Consider the following 18696-nt stretch of genomic DNA (forward strand, 5'->3'; position numbering starts at 1 on the left):
ATCATCTTTAAAGGATTTGAAAGGACCTTAAGATCATCTCGTTCCAACCCTCTTGCCATGGGCAGGGAGACCTCACACTCGACCATGTCACCCAAGGCTCTGTTCAACCTGGCCTTTAAAACAACCAGGGATGGAGCGTTCGCAAAGTCCCTGGGCAGCCCATTCCAGTGCTTCAGAACCCTCACAGCAAAGAACTTCTTCCTTATATCCAATCTAAACTTCTCCTGTTTCAGTTTGAACCCATTACCTCTTGTAATATCACTACAGTCCCTAATGAAGTGTCCATCCCCTGCATCCTTATAGGGCCCCTTCAGATACTGGAAGGCTGCTATGGGGTCTCCAACCATCCGTCTCTTCTCCAGGCTGAACAGCCCGAACTATCTTCATACGGGAGGAGCTCCAGTGCCCTGATCATCCTCATGGCCTCCTCTGGACTTGTTCCAAGAGGTCTGTGTCCTTTTCTGTTGAGGACACCATAACTGCACACAATACTCCAAGTGAGGTCTCACAAGAGCAGAGTAGAGGGGCAGGATCACCTCCTTGGACCTGCTGGTCACGCTCCTTTTGATGCAGCCCAGTATACGGTTGGCTTTCTGTTCTGCGAGCACACACTGGAGCCGGCTCATATTCAGTTTTTCATCGACCAACACCCCCAAGTTCTTCTCTTCAGGGCTGCTCTGAATTTCTTCTCTGCCCAACCTGTAGCTGTGCCTGGGATTGCTCCAACCCAGGTGTAGGACCTTGCACTTGGCATGGTTAAACTTCATGAGGTTGGCATCAGCCCACCTCACGAGCTTGTCAAGGTCCCTCTGGATGGCATTCCTTCCCTCCAGCGTATCAACCGAACCACACACCTTGGTGTCATCGGCAAACATGCTGAGGGCGCACTTAATCCCACTGTCCATGTCAGTGATGAAGATGCTGAACAAGACTGGTCCCAACAGCGACCCCTGAGGGACACCACTCGTTACAGGTCTCCAGCCAGACATTGAGCCATTGACCACAACACTTTGTGTGTGGCCCTCCAGCCAGTTCTTTATCCACCAAGTGGTCCATCCATCAAATTGATGTCTCTCCAATTTAGAGACAAGGATGTTGTGTGGGACAGTGTCGAAAGCTTTACACAAGTCCAGGTAAATGACATCAACTGCTCTATTGCTGTCCCTCAGTTCTGTAGCACCATCATAGAAGGCCACCAGATTGGTCAGGCAGGATTTCCCTCTTGTGAAGCCATGCTGGCTGTCACCAAGCACCTTGTTGATTTTCATGTGCCTTAGCGTGCCTTCCAGGAGAATCTGCTCCAAGATTTTGCCAGGCACAGAGGTGAGACTGACTGGTCTGTAATTCCCTGGGTCATCCATTTTCCCCTTCTTGAAAATGGGGTTTATATTTCCCTTTTTCCAGTCATCAGGAACTTCACCTGACTGCCATGATTTTTCAAATATGATGGTCAGTGGCTTAGCAACTTCATTTGCCAGCTCCTTCGGCATGTTTTACTCAGGTGTGGCGTCTGCAATACAAAATTATTATTGAAGATACAGGGCAGAGATACAGGGAAAGCCAAAGGTTTAGGAAAGTTCCTTATTGCAAAAGAATAAAACTGCCGGAGCTCCTTGACACCAATGAAAGAAGAGGCAAAGGGTGATGGGTTCAGACTTAAACACGGGAAGTTCAGGTTAGATATAAGGAAGAAGTTCTTTACTGTAAGGGTGGTGAGTCCCTGGCACAGCTTACCCAAAGAAGTGGTGAATGCTCCATCCCTGGCAGTGTTTGAGGCCAGCTTGTATGGAGACTTGGGTGACACGGTTTAGTGTGAGGTGTTCCTGCCCATGGCACAGGGTTGGAACTGGATGATCTTAAGGTCCTTTCCAACCCTAACAATTCTAGGATTCTACACAGAAGGTACAAATTCATAGTACCAAGGTTCAATAATATTCCATATAGCAGGAGCAGTGATAGATTGTCCACAAAGGGAAATAGCAAAATTCAAGGATAACTGAATTTTCTAGTCGGCAGTCCCTTGCAAACTGTAGCTGTTGCTTGCTTTGACTCAGAAAGAGATCAGGACAGACTTGTGGGCAGTATTATCGTAATTAGGTCACCTCCTCTTAACAGACCTTTGGGATGAACGTGAGTGCTTCTAAAGCAATCATTTTGATACACAGCCAGATAGAATGATAACTTCTGCTGGCAAAAGAAGATGCAAACGTCCTAACAAATGAGTCTGAATTCCTTTTCGGGATAATCTCACAATCAGTTATTAAAAAAAAACAAGATGAAGTAATAAATGCTGGGTGTAGCCGAAGTAAAAGAAGAGGCAGATGAAGAAGCTGCCAATGAGCTCAGGTTATGTCTTGGTCATTTTGAGGTTCTATTTATTTTATTTCTTCTTCTCCTGTCATTGAAGAGGAAGACCAGAAACATGTGACTTCATTTAAAACTGTGGTTTGCAGTTCTGGTGTCCTCAACACAACAAGGACATGGAGCTGTTGAAGCAAGTCCAGAAGAGGCCATGAGGATGATGAGGGAACTGAAGCACCTCCTGTATGGAGCCAGGCTGAGAAAGTTGGGACTGTTCAGCCTAGAGAAGAGAAGCTGAGTGGAGACCTCATAGCAGCTTCCAGTGTCTGAAGGGGGCTACAAAGATTCTTGGGAGGGACTCTTCATCAGGGACTGGAGTGACAGGACAAGGGGTGATAGATCCAAATTGTAACAGGGGAAGTTCAGGTTGGATATAGGGAGGAAGTTCTTTACTGTGAGAGTGGTGAGGCCCTAGCAAAGGCTGCCCAAAGAAGTGGTAAGTGCTCCATCCCTGGCAGTGTTCAAGGCCAGTTTGGATGGAATCTTGGGTGACATGGTCTAGTGTTAGGCATCCCTGCCCATGGCAGCGGGGTTGGATCTAGATGTTCTTAAGAACCTTTCCAACCAAAACCATTCCATGATTCTATGAAATATTTCTGTCTTGAGCAAGTATTCCAAAGTTACCAAAACAGAGAAATAAATAAAGAAAAAAGGCCTGCTGGAGTCTAATTCACATTCCAGGCCAGATATCAGCCGGTTCATGTTGTGCTCTCTGTCTGATAGACAATCTAATTTGAGATGTCTATATTTATGTATATATAATAATAATAATTCTTGAAGAAAACTTTTCTTCTGAAAGAACAGCATCACTTTAGCAAAGACAGTCACCAGCCATAACTGCTCTGAGGCAGAACATGTCAAGGCAGGGATAGACTGGGACAGATTCCTAAACCTGGTGTCATCAGATGCAAGACTGGAGCCATAATGCGAAAAATATTTTTTCCTGAAAATAAAAAAAGAATTTCCAAAATTGCCAAAGTCAGATTTGAGCAATAGACCTCATCAGGATTAGCTTCTGTCTTAGTTTGTTGAAGTTTGCTTCAACTGAAGCCATAGTGCACTCCATAGAACAATACAATATAGTTTGGGTTGGAAAGGACCTTAAGATCATCCAGTTCCAACTCCCCTGCCATGGGCAGGGACACCTCACACTAAACTAAGTCATACAAGGCTCTATGCAACCTGGCCTTGAACACCGCCAAGGATGGAGCATTCACAACTTCCCTGGACAACCCATTCCAGTGCCTCACCACCCCAACATGAAAGAACTTCTTCCTTATATTCAACCTAAACTTCCCCAATTAAAGTTTTAATCCGTTAACCCTTGTCCTATCCCTACAGTCTCTAATGAAGAATACCTCCCCAGCATCCTTATAAGCCCCCTTCAGATACTGGAGGGTATATCCAGATACCTTCAGCCTGTTGTGCATGGCAATGAAGAACCTGTTAGAGAGAACCAGAATGATGTCTGACCCAGGAGCAGGAGGAGTTGGAACTTTTTGTAACAGGGGTTGGAACTAGATGATCCGAAGGTCCTTTCCAACCATAACTATTCTATGATAAAATGGGTTGCCCAGGGAAGTTGTGAATGCTCCATCCCTGGCGGTGTTCAAGGCCAGGTTGGATCGAGCCTTGGGTGACATGGTTTAGTGTGAGGTGTCCCTGCCCATGGCAGGGGAGTTGCAACTGGATGATCTTAACGTCCTTTCAAATCCTAACTATCCTATGATTCTATGATCAAATGGAAGGAAAGCAGGATTGCCATAGGAACGCCTCTCCTCAAAGGCTGTTTGAGTTGGGTAAAACTTACTCAGGCTTTTGAAGCATAAGTAAGACTCATGCTGGCTCAGATCATTTGTAGATATAACTGTGCTTGGGAAGATGACTACCTGACAGGTGGATGTTCTAGTCTCAGAGTTAAAATAGGATCTAGCATGATGCCTTCTTGATTAAAGTGGGTAGTGGCTGAACTTCTTATCATAAGGCAGATTTGGACATACTTTATGATAATCTAAAAGGCCACACAACTACTCCATTCTACCTCAAATTTTATTGTAGCAATAAAGCCTTAGCTTCTCCAGGGATGAAGAGGTTTGGACAGTGATGTTCACTGAACATGGCATGCTACCCCAGGACACTGCATACTTTATGGGAAATGTGGATGGAGCAACTGGAAATAGATTGACATTGCACATGATCTGCCACCAGAGATAAAAGAACTGACAGTACAGGAGTGTATGTGCATGCAAATCAGAGCTACGAGTCCCAGCTTAGCTACACTGGATTCAAGCTGCTGCTTTTGTTTAAGAGCAAGGTTTGACAAATGAAAGAAGCTCATCACTGCAATCAGTGAGATTAAGGAGCTCTCACATGATGTGGAGGAGGCTTAGACTATAAGAACTTTATAAAACTTAAGCTGGGAGGGAGAAACAAATGCAGGACATAATTATGGATTGGTAAGGAGCTATTTGTGAGGCAGACTGGGAATGCAAAGAACAGGGAAAGGTCAGGGAAGAGCAAGTAGGAACTGCTGAAGTGTCTTCAGCCTTATAAATGAAAAATATCATCCGGGACTCGAGTAATAGGACAAGGAGCAATGGGTTTAAACTCCAGCAGAGGAGGTTTGGGTTGGATAATAGGAAGAAATTTGTTACTGTGAAAGTTGTGAGGCACTGGCATAGGCTGTCCAAGGAAGTTGTGGCAGCTCCATCCCTGGCAGTGTTCAAGGCCAGGTTGGACGGGGTTTGGAGCAAGCTGCTGTAGTGGAAGGTGTCCTTGCCTGTGGCAGAGGACTGGAAGTGGATGAGCTTTAAGGTGCTTTCCAAGCCAAACCAGTCTGTGATTCTATGACTATGACTGACCTTGTGGAGAGGGGAAGATGTAGAAGTTTAAGGTTGATGCACATCTTGAAATGTGTATGTTTCCCTGCTAAGAATTTACACCACGATATGTGTCTGAGGAAAGACTGTAGAAAGTAGTGGTGAAGGCCAGAGAACTAAATGATGGTTGAGCCGTGCAGGAGGCAAGTGGATGCAGGACCCCTGTCTCATATGTTGCGTAACTGGGAGGCGATCCAAGACTCAGAGAAAGAACAGGTGAAGGAAGGTGCTCTCTGTGTAGGCTGTAGAGCCACTGTGGGTGTTTTAATCCCCCTTATGCCACATTGTTCCTAATTGGTGTTGCAGAAGCCATATATTAAAAATGTCTCTTACAAGCATGGTGAGCTTTTGTAGAGTTCTTGTGCGGATGCATGATTTGAGATAGGAAGAGCATTCAGAAGGGTATCTGTGTTGGTTGATGAGAAACTGAACATGAGCCGCTGAGTGTACGCTCATAGCCCAGAAAGCCAACTGTACCCTGGGCTGCATCCAAAGGAGCATGACCAGCAGGTCGAAGGAGGTGATCCTGCCCCTCTGCTCTCGTGAGACCTCACTTGGAGCACTGTGTGCAGTTCTGGTGTCCTCAACATAAAAAGGACATGGAACTGTTGGAACAAGTCCAGAGGAGGCCACGAGGATGATCAGGAACTGGAGCACCTCCTGTATGGAGACAGACTGAGAAAGTTGGGGCTGTTCAGCCTGGAGAAGAGAAGGCTGCGTGGAGACCTCAGAGCAGCCTTCTAGTGTCTGAAGGGGACAGAAAGATGCTGGAGAGTGACTATTCATCAGGGACTGTAGTGATAGGACAAGGGGTGATGGGTTCAGCCTGAAACAGGGGAAGTTCAGGTTAGATATAAGCAAGAAGTTCTTTGCCATGAGGATGGTGAGGCACCAGAATGGGTTGCCCAAAGAAGTGGTAAATACTCCACCCTTGGCAGTGTTCAAGGCCAATTTGGATGGAATCTTGGGCTACATGGTCTATTATGAGGCATCATTGCCTATGACAATGGTTTGGAACTGGGTGATCTTAAGGTCCTTTCCAACCCCAAACCATTCCATGGTTCTATGAATCAGTGGGTGCACTGCACAGAACGTATAAATTGCTATTATAATGCTGTCTCCTCTGAAAAAAAACCCCAACCCCAATCAAAATGGGTTTGTTTTCCTTTTTAAATTTGCATTTAGCTTGAATCACACTGTGTTTTGTCTTCTCTTTGTAACAATATATAATGCTACTTGTGTGCTTGAGAAAGGGACTTTTTAACTCTTGTTATAGCTAGAATGTATCATTTTAGATCCATTAAATATAGATCTTAAACCGAAGAAGAGCCCCTGGAGTTCTCACATTTGGGAAGCTGGAGAATGTGAAGGGTGTATTTGATCAGAATTGCATAATTTATAAGAACTCTCTTAAATGAGATACAGAAAACAGATTTGATTTCATCTTTCATTTTGCTTCTCTTTCCTGAAAGTACATGAGACTCCTGAAGAACAGCCCCATCTGAGATAGAGGATAGTGTCTCCTTAATTCACAATATCTAAAAACAAGAAAACCTCATATTTTCTCCTCCTGACTGACCTGGTGACTTTCAATGTTCTAATCAAGCAAGTAGTTGATGGATACTGTCTTTTCTTCCAAAACATTTCTGCTGTGAGCTCAGCACTCACACCACAGGCATACTGGAAATCTGAGGAAACAATGTCAAGTGTCTGTGCAAGGAGACTCTTGGTCACAAAAGCGGTGATGTAGAATAGTTCCATGCACATGCACTTGCTCCCAGATGCAAGTGACATGGATTTTGGCAGGTGTGTGGGTAGTTGTTGCAGAACATTGCCTATGTTGTAAATTCAACTGAACTGATTCCTCAGCAGTTTCTCTGGATGAGCAGGACTGTGGCTTTCAATACCTGCCTGGGCTTTTCAAGGTGGCTTTGACATTTGTTTGGAGACCTGGATAATACAGAGAGAGACAGCTTCTGCTTTCAAACTGAGGAAGTCATGATTTGACTGTGTATGTATAGGCAGGGACATCTCATATTTGACAGGGCAAGGGGTAATGCCTTCAAGCTAAAAGAGGGGAGACTGAGATGAGCTCTTAGGCAGAAGCTCTTCCCTGTGAGGGTGCTGAGGCGCTGGCACAGGGTGCCCAGAGAAGCTGTGGCTGCCCCATCCCTGCCAGTGTTCAAGGCAAGGTTGCACACAGGGGCTTGGAGCAAGCTGCTCTAGTGGAAGGGGTCCCTGCCCGTGGCAGGGGCTGGAACTGGATGAGCTTTAAGGTCCCTTTCCACCCAAACCGGTTTGGGATTCCATGATTTGACTGACTCCTAAACTGAATCTAGTAACATATGCTCTGAAGACAATTTTCTCCCTGAAAGAACCCACATGGCTTCTTGGAAGTACCAATTACTATTTGAAAACACACATAGATGTGTATCAAAGTGTCTAGTGTGAACGTGGAAGAGGAGGGAGCTATGGAAGGGTGTGTTTGGGCAAGAGTAGCCAACAAGCCTGGAAACACAGGGAGTGGCTTGGAGAGGGACTTTATAGCCGGCAGGGTGCTATGGTTCATTCTCAGCCTGGAGACAGTGATGCAAAACTTAGACCAGTGCGCCTCAGCACCAAGTGCACATCTACCAGTGCAGATGGCTCAACAGACTAGCTCCACTGAAAAGGAGACACGACCCGTTTCAGCCTTTCTGCAGCTTTTCACTTGGGAAGAGATCAGGATGCACAATGGCCGTGGGCAAGGACAGGAGCAATGGCTGGTGATTGACAGGAAAGTGTATGATGTCAGCAAGTTTTCCAAGCGACATCCTGGAGGCAGCCGAGTTCTAAGCCATTATGCTGGGCAAGATGCTACGGTAAGGTCTAGGAGGGCAGAGGGGGAAGTTTGGGCCATTTCTTAAATCTTTAATTTGTGTCTTGCTCAGGATGCCTTTATTGCATTCCATAATGATAAATCCTTGGTGGAAAAATACTTGAAGTCACTGCTGATTGGGGAGCTGGCACCAGATCAGCCCAGCTGTGAGTCTAATAAAGATGTGAGTGTCTCTAATAGAAGTGAATGTCTCTAATAAAAACGTGAGTGTCCTTGAGTCCAGCAGTGGGAATGGCGTGGGGTTTGGTATGGGAGGAGAAGGAAAACAAGAGAGCTAGCAGCATGCCTGACACAGTACCATAGGCATGGGAGCATGCACTGTCCCAGAATCACTATCCCACACCTGGGTGTGAGGAAGGTGCCCCAGAGCCCCAGATTCCTCTCGGTTCATCCCACTGCAATGTGTCAGTATCAAACTTGTCAGTAGCTTGTTTTCCAGTGTCAAAGCAAAACCAAGATCTGTTGATCTGATGCTGATTTTTATACAGTGGACCCTCTGAGAGAATATCTCCTGTGACTTCCATGTCTACTTTGGGATTCTTGGGTCTGCCGTGTTTCATTTTCAATGTAGTCAGTGCATTAATACTCACTTTTCCCGCAGAAAGCACTTTTAGAGGATTTTCGTGAGCTGCGCTGCTCTGTTGAGAAGATGGGACTTCTGAGGCCAAATTACACCTTTTTCTTCCTGATTTTCCTTCACCTCCTGGTACTGGATGTCGCATCCTGGCTCGTGGTCTGGCACTTTGGAATATCCTTTGTGCCTTTCGTGGTTGGCATAGTGTTGTTCGCCACTGCCCAGGTAAACTGCTGACAGCCTTTCAACACTGCAGACCTGTTTGGCTCTCCTGGGTAGATGATAATGAGATGCTGATATCCCAGTTGTTGTTTTACTTCCCCATCTTACATCCTGTTGTCTGGCTGAAGACAAGCATGATCTGCAGCACAGTTTTGGTTGCCTGCAGCAAATCCCATTTTGCTGAGAAGCTGCTTGCCAGGGTTGGTGGGGTGCTGTGAAGCTGGCATTTCATAAGATGGGATGAGCTGATCTCCTCACTTACCCAAGCAAAAGAGGGAATATTTCATGCTCAGCTCCACTGTTGAATGTCTGATAGCTCTGGTGCTTGTTGGGTCCTTTAGCATCCAGTAGACAGTTACACTCCCTAGTTCTGAATAATAGAAGGGTATGATACATGTCAGGGTTGGTGGAGGGAAGGAGGGAATAGGGAATTTGTGACCCTTAGACGGGAAACAGTGGAGGCTGAAGGAAGGGAGAAAGCAAGATTTTCTTAGTGGCACTGAATCCTTAGGTTTGTTCAGACATCTATGGACAAAGTGTGAAGTAACTCATCTTTTTAAAAGAACTGTTCCATTTGCCCTGTATCTGCTAAGGCAGACACTCCTCAGAGAGCACTCTTATATTTCCATAGGAATATGGAATGTAATCAAGTTGTGAATTTGTAAATGCTTACATTATGTAGATAATTACTTGGAAATCATCAATTTGCAATGGGATCAAAAGACTTCCATGCTGTAACAAAGTAATTACGTTACAAATGAATTGTAATACTATTTAGCTACTTTCCCCTCAGCTGCTACAGTAAAATCAGTATCTGGTATCTGAAGAGTTGCATCAGATCATCCTTGAAGTCTCTTCTAACCTAGTATTCTATGATTCCATGGTGTTCTATGATGCTGAGCATCTTTAGGACAGTAACATGGAAGGAAGTTCTCAGCATCTAAGATAGCAGATGGGGTTTCTTCCCCAAACCAGGAGGAAGATGCACTCAGACTCTGAAGTTACAGGACTCCCAACGCAAATGAATGCAATGCCACCGTGACTATTCTTATCCAGTGATTGTTTTGTCTTCCAGATCCAGATAGGGTGGTTCCAACATGATCTGGGGCACTGCTCTGTCTTCAAGAAGTCTAAATGGAATCGACTTCTGCAGATTGTGGTGATAAATGTTCTGAAGGTAGTTGCCTCATGTTGGGAATATTCTCTGTGGTTAATATGGACTAAGCAATGAATGGGAGTGTCCCTATATTCAGATAATATTGCTTGTGAGGGAAGTGTAGTGCAGCTGTGAATAAGAGGTGGATAAATAGCGATTGTTGATACTGTTCTAGTTTGAATCCCTGGTCTTCATGTTTTTGTGCAGGGGTTTCCAGCCAGCTGGTGGAATCACCTACACAACCAGCACCATGCCAAACCCAACTGCTTCCGCAAAGACCCTGACCTCAACATGCACCCTCTCCTCTTCAGCTTGGGAAAGACACTCTCTATGGAGGTGAGCACAAGGATGTTTGGAGAAACACAGATTTTAATGACAGGAAGCTATAGAGTGAGGAATAATATTGTTTCCTGATCATTTTTGTATCCTGACATGAATTTTGGAGCACTCTTTAAAAAAGGCTTTGTTCTCACATTGACATAAGATTGATACCTAGATACAGAGGCTGAAATGAAACCTGCTTCTCTCTCTTGATTTGGAACTTCAGTACCTGCTTTTCAAGAGGGATTGAATTAGAGAAATTAAGAGGTAGTTCTCACTGTATTCATTAGGCAGGAATGAAAAATACCTCACGAAGACTCCCTGGTCTGCAACTGGCCCATTGCAATGTCTTTTCATCTTTCAGCTTGGCAAAAAGAAGAAGAAGTTCATGCCTTACAATTATCAGCATATGTATTTTGTCTGTGAGTATTTCATCCTTAGTTCTTTGCAGTGCTGTAGAACTTCACCTAAATATCCATCTCCTTCCCAAAACAAAGGTTTTAAAGATATTCCTGTTGAAGTCACAGCTCCCAGACGTTTCCTTCACACCAAAGAAGATTCAGATGAGGAGTTATTGCCCCTTATGTCTCTCTTAGGATTATGTGATGTTAGGCACTATATAGGTGTGAATCAAGTGTATGGATGAAAGGGTTGGGAAAGAAATCAAGTGGTGATGTGAAAAGAGGTAGAGACTATTCTTGATGTGAAACCTAGTGTAAATATAAGACAGCACTTTTATTTCCACTTGAAAGAGAGTCTTTCTTCTTACAGATGAATATTCTGGAAGATTTATGATGCAGTCAATTGATAAAATGCTCTCTATTTTCGTTCTTTCTTCAGTATTGGCCCCACTTGCATTTGTACCCGTCTTCCATCTGTCTATATTCTATTTTGCACTCAAGAGGAAAAAGTGGTTGGTAAGCACTACTTGGAATGTCTACAGAGAACATTCAAAAACTGCCTCCACCCTTTGCCTATATTAAACATTAACCTCAGGCGATTTGGAGGGTTAAGAGAGAAAAGGCTGATTCTAGGCTTGCTGCAGCAGGAACGTGATCAATGGGACTGGGAAGAATTTTCTAGAAGCTATTTAGCCTTTTAGTAGCTGAATAAAATTTAACAGAAAACTATCAGACCTAGACACAAAACAAGGCTGTTTGTCTGTGGGTCTTTAGTTACTGAAGGTAATGTGAGTGCTGTGGGATGTTTCAAGGATACAGTCAGCTAGAGACAGAATGATGGTGTGGAGCCTCCCCTTGATAAATGAGAGATCAATATCTAAGAACACTTTTAATACTGGAGTTCAAGTAAAGGGGAGAGGAGGGAGCAGAGAGGGTTCATCAATAAAGCCTTATTTTCATCTTGTTTTGTTGTACAGGACCTCTTCTTGATTGTGACTTTCAACATCCGAGTGTGCCTCATGTATATTCCTTTAATGGGATTTAACAACTTCATGATCTACTACTGGGTGTCCAGGTAACACACAACATACCCGGAGTCTCCATGACTAATACTTGGAAACAGTACTGAATTTCAGTGAAAAGAAATGAAAACTAGTCATATTCATTACAATATTCTCAGAAATAAGTAGTCAGCCAAGAAGAAACAGTGAAATTCAGGGGAGGGCTGGTGGCTGCTCAGGGACATCTGCAACATCTGAGTGGTTCTCAGAAGGAACTCCAAAATGTAGGAAGCAAAGGGGTGACAGAAAATCCTGAATTACGTAAAAGTGCTCTTTCACTAAAGAGGAGATTCAGGAAGGTGATTTAATGGTAAATTTGGATGGGATTAGAGCTATGGTGTTTCTGTTTATCTGTGTAGGTGCCTGGAGAGTACCTGGTTTATTTGGGTATCACAGATGAATCACATTCCAATGCACATTGATTACGATATGAATAAAGACTGGGTATCTACTCAGGTGAGAATCTCTCTTTTTCTGGAAGGGGTCTGCGTTTCTGAATTGTAGAACAAAATTCTTTTTCTCATATCTGTAACGCTGTGTTAATGAGGTTTGCTCTTGCTCTTTGTTAAATAGGCATTTCTGTGGCAGTAAAACACTTAAAACTTTAGTTGTAACAAAGAACCTCGGGAGTAAAAAAATCCTACTTTTTCACTGAAGCATTTTCATGTATTTTTCACAATGCTTTTCCTTTATTATGAAAAAAGATGCTCCAACAGACAATCTCCTTTTTAGGCTAACAAAAGAGAAGCAAAACAGGACTGTATTCCATTATTTTTTACCCTACTTGTTACAGCTGTAGTGCAGATAAGATAAATTTTTAGGTCTGATAAATTGAGTATGTTAATATAACTTTATTCCAGTCTTTGCTGCCTCCAGCAGTATAATGCTATTCATTGGAGAGAAAGAGCCATTTCTAGAGCATGATTCACCTTCCTCTGAAAGGAGATCTGGTGAAAGGCAACTGGTCTTCCCCATTGACTGTAAGGTGATGAGCTCAGATGCAGATTTCAGACTAAAAGTGTCTAAATTTGGTGAGATGAAGCCTGTGTACACAAGCCTTTCCCTCATCCTTTTGTGTCTGACTCCAATTGTACTAGTTGGAGGAGGCCAGAAGAATGGTTTTTGTTTCTCAACTGGGCATCTTTTCTTTCTTTCCATCCAAGTGAAAGATGTGAGAACCTCTTTAAAGAATCACAGTTGGGGTTGTGTGCATGACAGTCAAGTTGTTCTTTCTGAACAACGAGCTATTTAAATTCACCTGTATGCTAACAACCCATTTAAATCTAGACTTTGATTAATTCTTCAGGGCAATCATGGCTATAATCCCTGACTCTAACTTGCCCATTATGATGGTAATGATTGCTGATGTTCAGTTACCAGACTTGCAGAAAAATGAAATCTAAATCATCTGTTTCTTTGATGTCTTTTCCTCCCAGCTCCACGCAACGTGCAACGTGAAGCAATCTTTGTTCAATGACTGGTTCACTGGGCACCTCAACTTCCAAATTGAGCACCAGTGAGTATGATTCTGGGAAGAGCGGGAATAATATGGGGAGCTGAAAAGACAGCAAGGCCATGTAGTCTCACATTAAACCATCTCAGGAGACCCTTTGCTCTCCTTCTGGGAGAGGGCAGGGAATTACTTTGGACAGAGGGAACAGAGAGTGGTGCAAGCCAAGTCTTACACTAACTGCCTCTCCTTCAATTCTGCAGCCTTTTCCCCACAATGCCTCGACACAACTACTGCGAAGTAGCTCCTCTGGTGAAAACCCTTTGTGATAAGCATGGCATTGAGTATAAAAGCAAGACTTTACTGACAGCATTTTCAGATATATTGCAGTAAGTATCGTTTATCAAGATGGTTTTGCATTGTAATTGCTTGCAAGGAAGAGACATAGGCAAGCATTTCAAATCTATTTCCATGGAGAGATCAAACCTAGAGTTTATTTTGGTTTTTCCTAAAAGAACTTAAATTTTCAAATTTGTTTTATCTTATTAAATCCTCTCTACTCATTCCCTTTAGACAGGCTTTGCTATCCAGTTTTTAATCCATTTTTTCCATTTGCTTCATTTTAATTCTAAATTGCATCCCATGAATTGAATATTGTCTCCCCATAAGTGATTTTTTACTTTCTATTCCTGCAGTTCACTGAAGGATTCTGGGGAGCACTGGCTTGAAGCCTATCTGCATGGGTAGACACTGGCAAGTCTCAACTGGAATCTCCTCACCAGCCAACTGCTGCAGATGCAGCACAGACCAGCAGTGTGTGTGTGTGTGTCTCTGGTATAGAAACTCGGGAGCTGGGCAAAACTAACTGCAGTAAGAATTGGTGTGGAAGTAGCTTCACGAGACATTTCTTTTCTTGTTCTCAACCATGAACCTCTATTCTTCCTGTTCTCAGTCTCATAACTTAGAGCCATGGTGAACTGGGCCTTTAAACTGGGGAGAAGCGGCTCTTGAATCAGCTTGGTCAGTTGACTTCACTGAGGTGTGAGCTTATTGTTTATGGAAATGTTTGATATGAAATTCTTCATAGAATCATAGTATGGTTTGGGTTGGAAGGGACCTTTAAAGATGATCTTTAAAGGATTTGAAAGGACCTTAAGATCATCTCGTTCCAACCCTCTTGCCATGGGCAGGGAGACCTCACACTCGACCATGTCTCCCAAGGCTCTGTTCAACCTGGCCTTTAAAACAACCGGGGATGGAGCATTCGCAAAGTCCCTGGGCAGCCCATTCCAGTGCTTCAGAACCCTCACATTAAAGAACTTCTTCCTTATATCCAATCTAAACTTCTCCTGTTTTAGTTTGAACCCATTACCCCTTGTCCTATCACTACAGTCCCTAATGAAGTGTCCATCCCCTGCATCCTTATAGCCCCCCTTCAGATACTGGAAGGCTGCTATGGGATCTCCATGCAGCCTTCTCTTCTCCAGGCTGAACAGCCCCAACTTTCTCAGCCTGTCTCCATACAGGAGGTGCTCCAGTCCCCTGATCATTCTCGTGACCTCCTCTGGACTTGTTCCAAGAGTTCCATGTTCTTTTTCTGTTGAGGACACCAGAACTGCACACAATGCTCCAAGTGAGGTCTCACAAGAGCAGAGTAGAGGGGCAGGATCACCTCCTTCGTCCTGCTGGCAATGGGTTGGAACTGGATGACCTTAAGAACCTTTCCAACCCAAACCATTCTGTGGGTCTATGAATCAGTGGGTGCTCTGCACTGAATGTAGAAAATTCTATTATAATGCTGACTCCTCTGGAAAAAAAACAAACAACCACAATCAAAATGGGTTTGTTTTTCTTGTCAAATTGGCGCTTAGCTTGAATCACACTGTGTCTTAGTTCCTTTTTGTAACAATATATAATGCTACCTTTGTGCTTGAGAGAGGGACCTTTTAACAGTTTTTATTATCATTTTAGATCCATTAAATAGAGATCTTAAGCTGCAGAAGAGCCCCTGGGGTTGTCACTTCTGGGAAGTTGGAGAATGTGAAGGGTGTATTTGATAGGAATTGCTTATCTTCATAGGCATTCTCTTAAATGAGATACAGAAAACAGGAAAGTACACGATGATTGCCAAAGAGGTTAATACCGACCCTATTAAAAAAGAATCTGGGGTGTGTAATTACAGATGATGCGTGTATATGATAAGGTCCCAGCAGTACCACAATAGAAAATCACAGCAAATTTTAAAGCTTCATTGTGCAGTGTTGCAGCATCTTCTGTGTAGAGGTTTTAGTAACGTACACAAGAGTACAAAAAATTTATATACATATAAATTCATGTAGTTCAGTGGTTTAATGCATCTTATTGTTCCTTGGGGAGTTTTAGGTGAGACAGTTCACAATGTTTATTCAAGAACCTAATTCTACACCTCTTTATAATTAACATGTAATAAATCCATCTTGTTTTTTTATTGTTTCCTCATAAGATACAATCCAAAGCTACAAGTGGAAGCCAAGTTTGCCACCACCCAAATGATAGCATTTCACAAGTGTTTCTTTTCTCTTTTGCAAAGGATATAAATATTGCTTTCACAGAGGAACCAAAAGCCCATATGCTACCTTACTACTGATAGCTGGATTAAGTTATGAAACAAAGTTAACCAAGACTTTGAGTACCTGAGGAAGCTGAAGCCCTCAAGGCAGTGAGAGAAGAGGGCCTCCATTGCAAATTTGTCTCTCTGTCCTTGATTTTACCTTTGGTTTTGCTTCTCTTTCCTGAAAGTACATGAGATTCCTGAAGAACAGCCCCATCTGAGATAGAGGATAGTGTCTCCTTAATTCACAATATCTATAAACCAGGAAAACCTGTTCTTTTCTCCTCCTGACTGACCTGGTGACTTTCAATGTTCTAATTAAGCAAGTAGTTGATGGGTATTGTCTTTTCTTCCAAAACATTTCTTCAAAATGATGCTTTTCAGTCTGCGAAAGTGATTGTCCCTTGCAATGATTGAGGAGATGTTTCAGAATATTGCCTTGGTCTGAATTATGGATTCCCAATAAAGTTTTCTGCCAGAGAGAAAATAATCTCAATGATTTCAGTTTCCTTGCTGTGTTTGGAAAGAGATAGGTCACAGTTACAGAAGAGAGAGTCTTGAATGATGGGTCAAGAAATCCATGCAGGAACACAGGTTTTACCTACAGGAGTAGGAGCGGACAGATGCAAGTCATCTCCTCACGACAGAGCAGAATATCCATATGCCCTCCATAAAGGTAAGATGCTTTTCCAGCATGTATACAGACCAACCAGAGGCAGGCAGAGAGACTCAGGTATGCCTCCATAGATAACTGCAGCTGTAACTGTAGATGCTTACCTCCAAGGTCATGCTTGACAAACTCTCTGCACTGTTGACATCTAACTCTGGAGATACATACAACCCACAGCTGTCTGTCTTTCTACATCTGAGTTCTCCTAGGTGAGACTGTACACCTTGTAAAGTAAATGTGCTTCATCTAGTCTTGCCCAGGAGCCTTACTTGGTAGGTGTTCTCATAGCATGTGTGACAGGCTCCATGCTAAATTTAGGTTCCGTAAGAAAGGTGGTCAAAAGATGATGATCTTTAAAGGTCCCTTCCAACCAAAACCGTTCTATGATTCTAAAAGAACTGCAGGTGCCATCATGTACGACTCACAAAATTACTCAGAACTTCAAGGATTTGTCTGAAATACGAGTTTATCCTAGCAACAAGCAGCTAAAGTGTATCTTAATACTAGATTTTCTTGGAATGGGCTGGGACAATTTATCTCCAGTGGATTAAGTGTAAACTGCAAACAATTACGTGATAGGAGATAAAGGCGTTGTAGCAATAACTGTGAGTTCAGCAGTCACACCACAGGCATACTGGAAATATGGGGAAACAATGTCAAGTGTCTGTGCAAGGAGACTCTTGGTCACAAAAGCCGTGATGTAGAATAGCTCTGAGCAAATGTACTTGCTCCCAGATGCAAGTGACATAGGTTTTGGCAGGTGTGTGGGTAGTTGTTGCAGAACTTTGCCTATGTTGTAAATTCAACTGAACTGATTCCTCAACAGTTTCTCTGGATGAGCAGGACTGTGGCTTTCAATACCTGCCTGGGCTTTTCAAGGTGGCTTTGACATTTGTTTGGAGACCTGTGTAATACAGACAGAGACAGCTTCTGCTTTCAAACTGGGAAAGGACTTGTGTGATTTGGTTCTAATGTAATGGGTATTACAGGACCATCTGGATGGGACTAGGTGGTAAATAAATTCAGACATGAAATATTATGCACAAGGTTAATATGGAGGAAAACTATCTTTGTGTTTATAAACTCAATTCATCTGAGTAACAATAATGGTTTGGAGGATGCTGGCGTCCAGTGTGTGATAACTGAGAAAGTCATGATTTGACTGTGTATGTATAGGCAGGGACATCTCATATTTGACAGGGCAAGGGGTAATGCCTTCAAGCTAAAAGAGGGGAGACTGAGATGAGCTCTTAGGCAGAAGCTCTTCCCTGTGAGGGTGCTGAGGCGCTGGCACAGGGTGCCCAGAGAAGCTGTGGCTGCCCCATCCCTGCCAGTGTTCAAGGCAAGGTTGCACACAGGGGCTTGGAGCAAGCTGCTCCAGTGGAAGGGGTCCCTGCCTGTGGCAGGGACTGGAACTGGAGGAGATTTAAGGTCCCTTTCCACCCAAACCAGTCTGGGATTCCATGATTTGACTGACTCCTAAACTGAATCTAGTAACATATGCTCTGAAGACAATTTTCTCCCTGAAAGCACCCACATGCCTTCTTGGAAGTACCAATTACTATTTGAAAACACACACAGAAGTCTATCAAAGTGTCTAGTGTGAACGCGAAAGAGGAGGGAGCTATGGAAGGGTGCGTTTGGGCAAGAGTAGTCAACAAGCCTGGAAGCGCAGGGAGTGGCTTGGAGAGGGACTTTATAGTGGGGAAGCTGAGATGGTTCATTCTCAGCCTGGAGACAGTGCTGCAAAACTGAGACCAGTGTGCCTCAGCACCAAGTGCACATCTACCAGTGCAGATGGCTCAACAGACTGGCTCCACTGAAAAGGAGACACGACCCGTTTCAGCCTTTCTGCAGCTTTTCACTTGGGAAGAGATCAGGATGCACAATGGCTGTGGGCAAGGGCAGGAGCAATGGCTGGTGATTGACAGGAAAGTGTATGATGTCAGCAAGTTTTCCAAGCGACATCCTGGAGGCAGCCAAGTTCTAAGCCATTATGCTGGGCAAGATGCTACGGTAAGGTCTAGGAGGGCAGAGGAGGAAGTTTGGGACATTTCTTAAACCTTTAATTTGTGTCTTTCTCAGGATGCCTTTATTGCACTTCATAATGATAAGTCCTTGGTGGAAAGATAC

The 18696-nt window shown here is 43.6% G+C and overlaps 1 protein-coding gene across 1 annotated transcript; it reads left to right on the forward strand.

The window, feature by feature from the left end:
* Positions 1-7882: 7882 nt before the first annotated feature.
* LOC133210946 (acyl-CoA (8-3)-desaturase-like) lies at positions 7883-14050 on the forward strand. Its single transcript, XM_061350838.1, has 12 exons — positions 7883-8101; positions 8171-8281; positions 8720-8917; positions 9990-10091; positions 10278-10406; positions 10756-10813; positions 11232-11308; positions 11770-11867; positions 12213-12309; positions 13290-13369; positions 13567-13692; positions 13999-14050. The coding sequence occupies exons 1-12, from the start codon at positions 7883-7885 to the stop codon at positions 14048-14050; spliced, it is 1347 nt and encodes a 448-aa protein (XP_061206822.1).
* The last annotated feature ends 4646 nt before the right edge of the window (positions 14051-18696 follow it).

The sequence above is a fragment of the Neopsephotus bourkii genome, unplaced genomic scaffold (assembly GCF_033783945.1).
Source record: "Neopsephotus bourkii isolate Nb327-2 ecotype Australia unplaced genomic scaffold, CSIRO-AGI_Nbou_v1 NB_542, whole genome shotgun sequence".
NCBI classification, from domain to species: Eukaryota; Metazoa; Chordata; class Aves; order Psittaciformes; family Psittacidae; genus Neopsephotus; species Neopsephotus bourkii.

Bases quoted from the DNA above. Each gene is read 5' to 3' on its own strand.
- LOC133210946 (XM_061350838.1), top strand. From the start codon at position 7,883: ATGGCTCAACAGACTAGCTCCACTGAAAAGGAGACACGACCCGTTTCA. The intron at 11,309-11,769 runs GTAAGCACTACT...TTTGTTGTACAG, and splicing joins TCAAGAGGAAAAAGTGGTTG to GACCTCTTCTTGATTGTGAC. The intron at 13,370-13,566 runs GTGAGTATGATT...TCAATTCTGCAG, and splicing joins AACTTCCAAATTGAGCACCA to CCTTTTCCCCACAATGCCTC.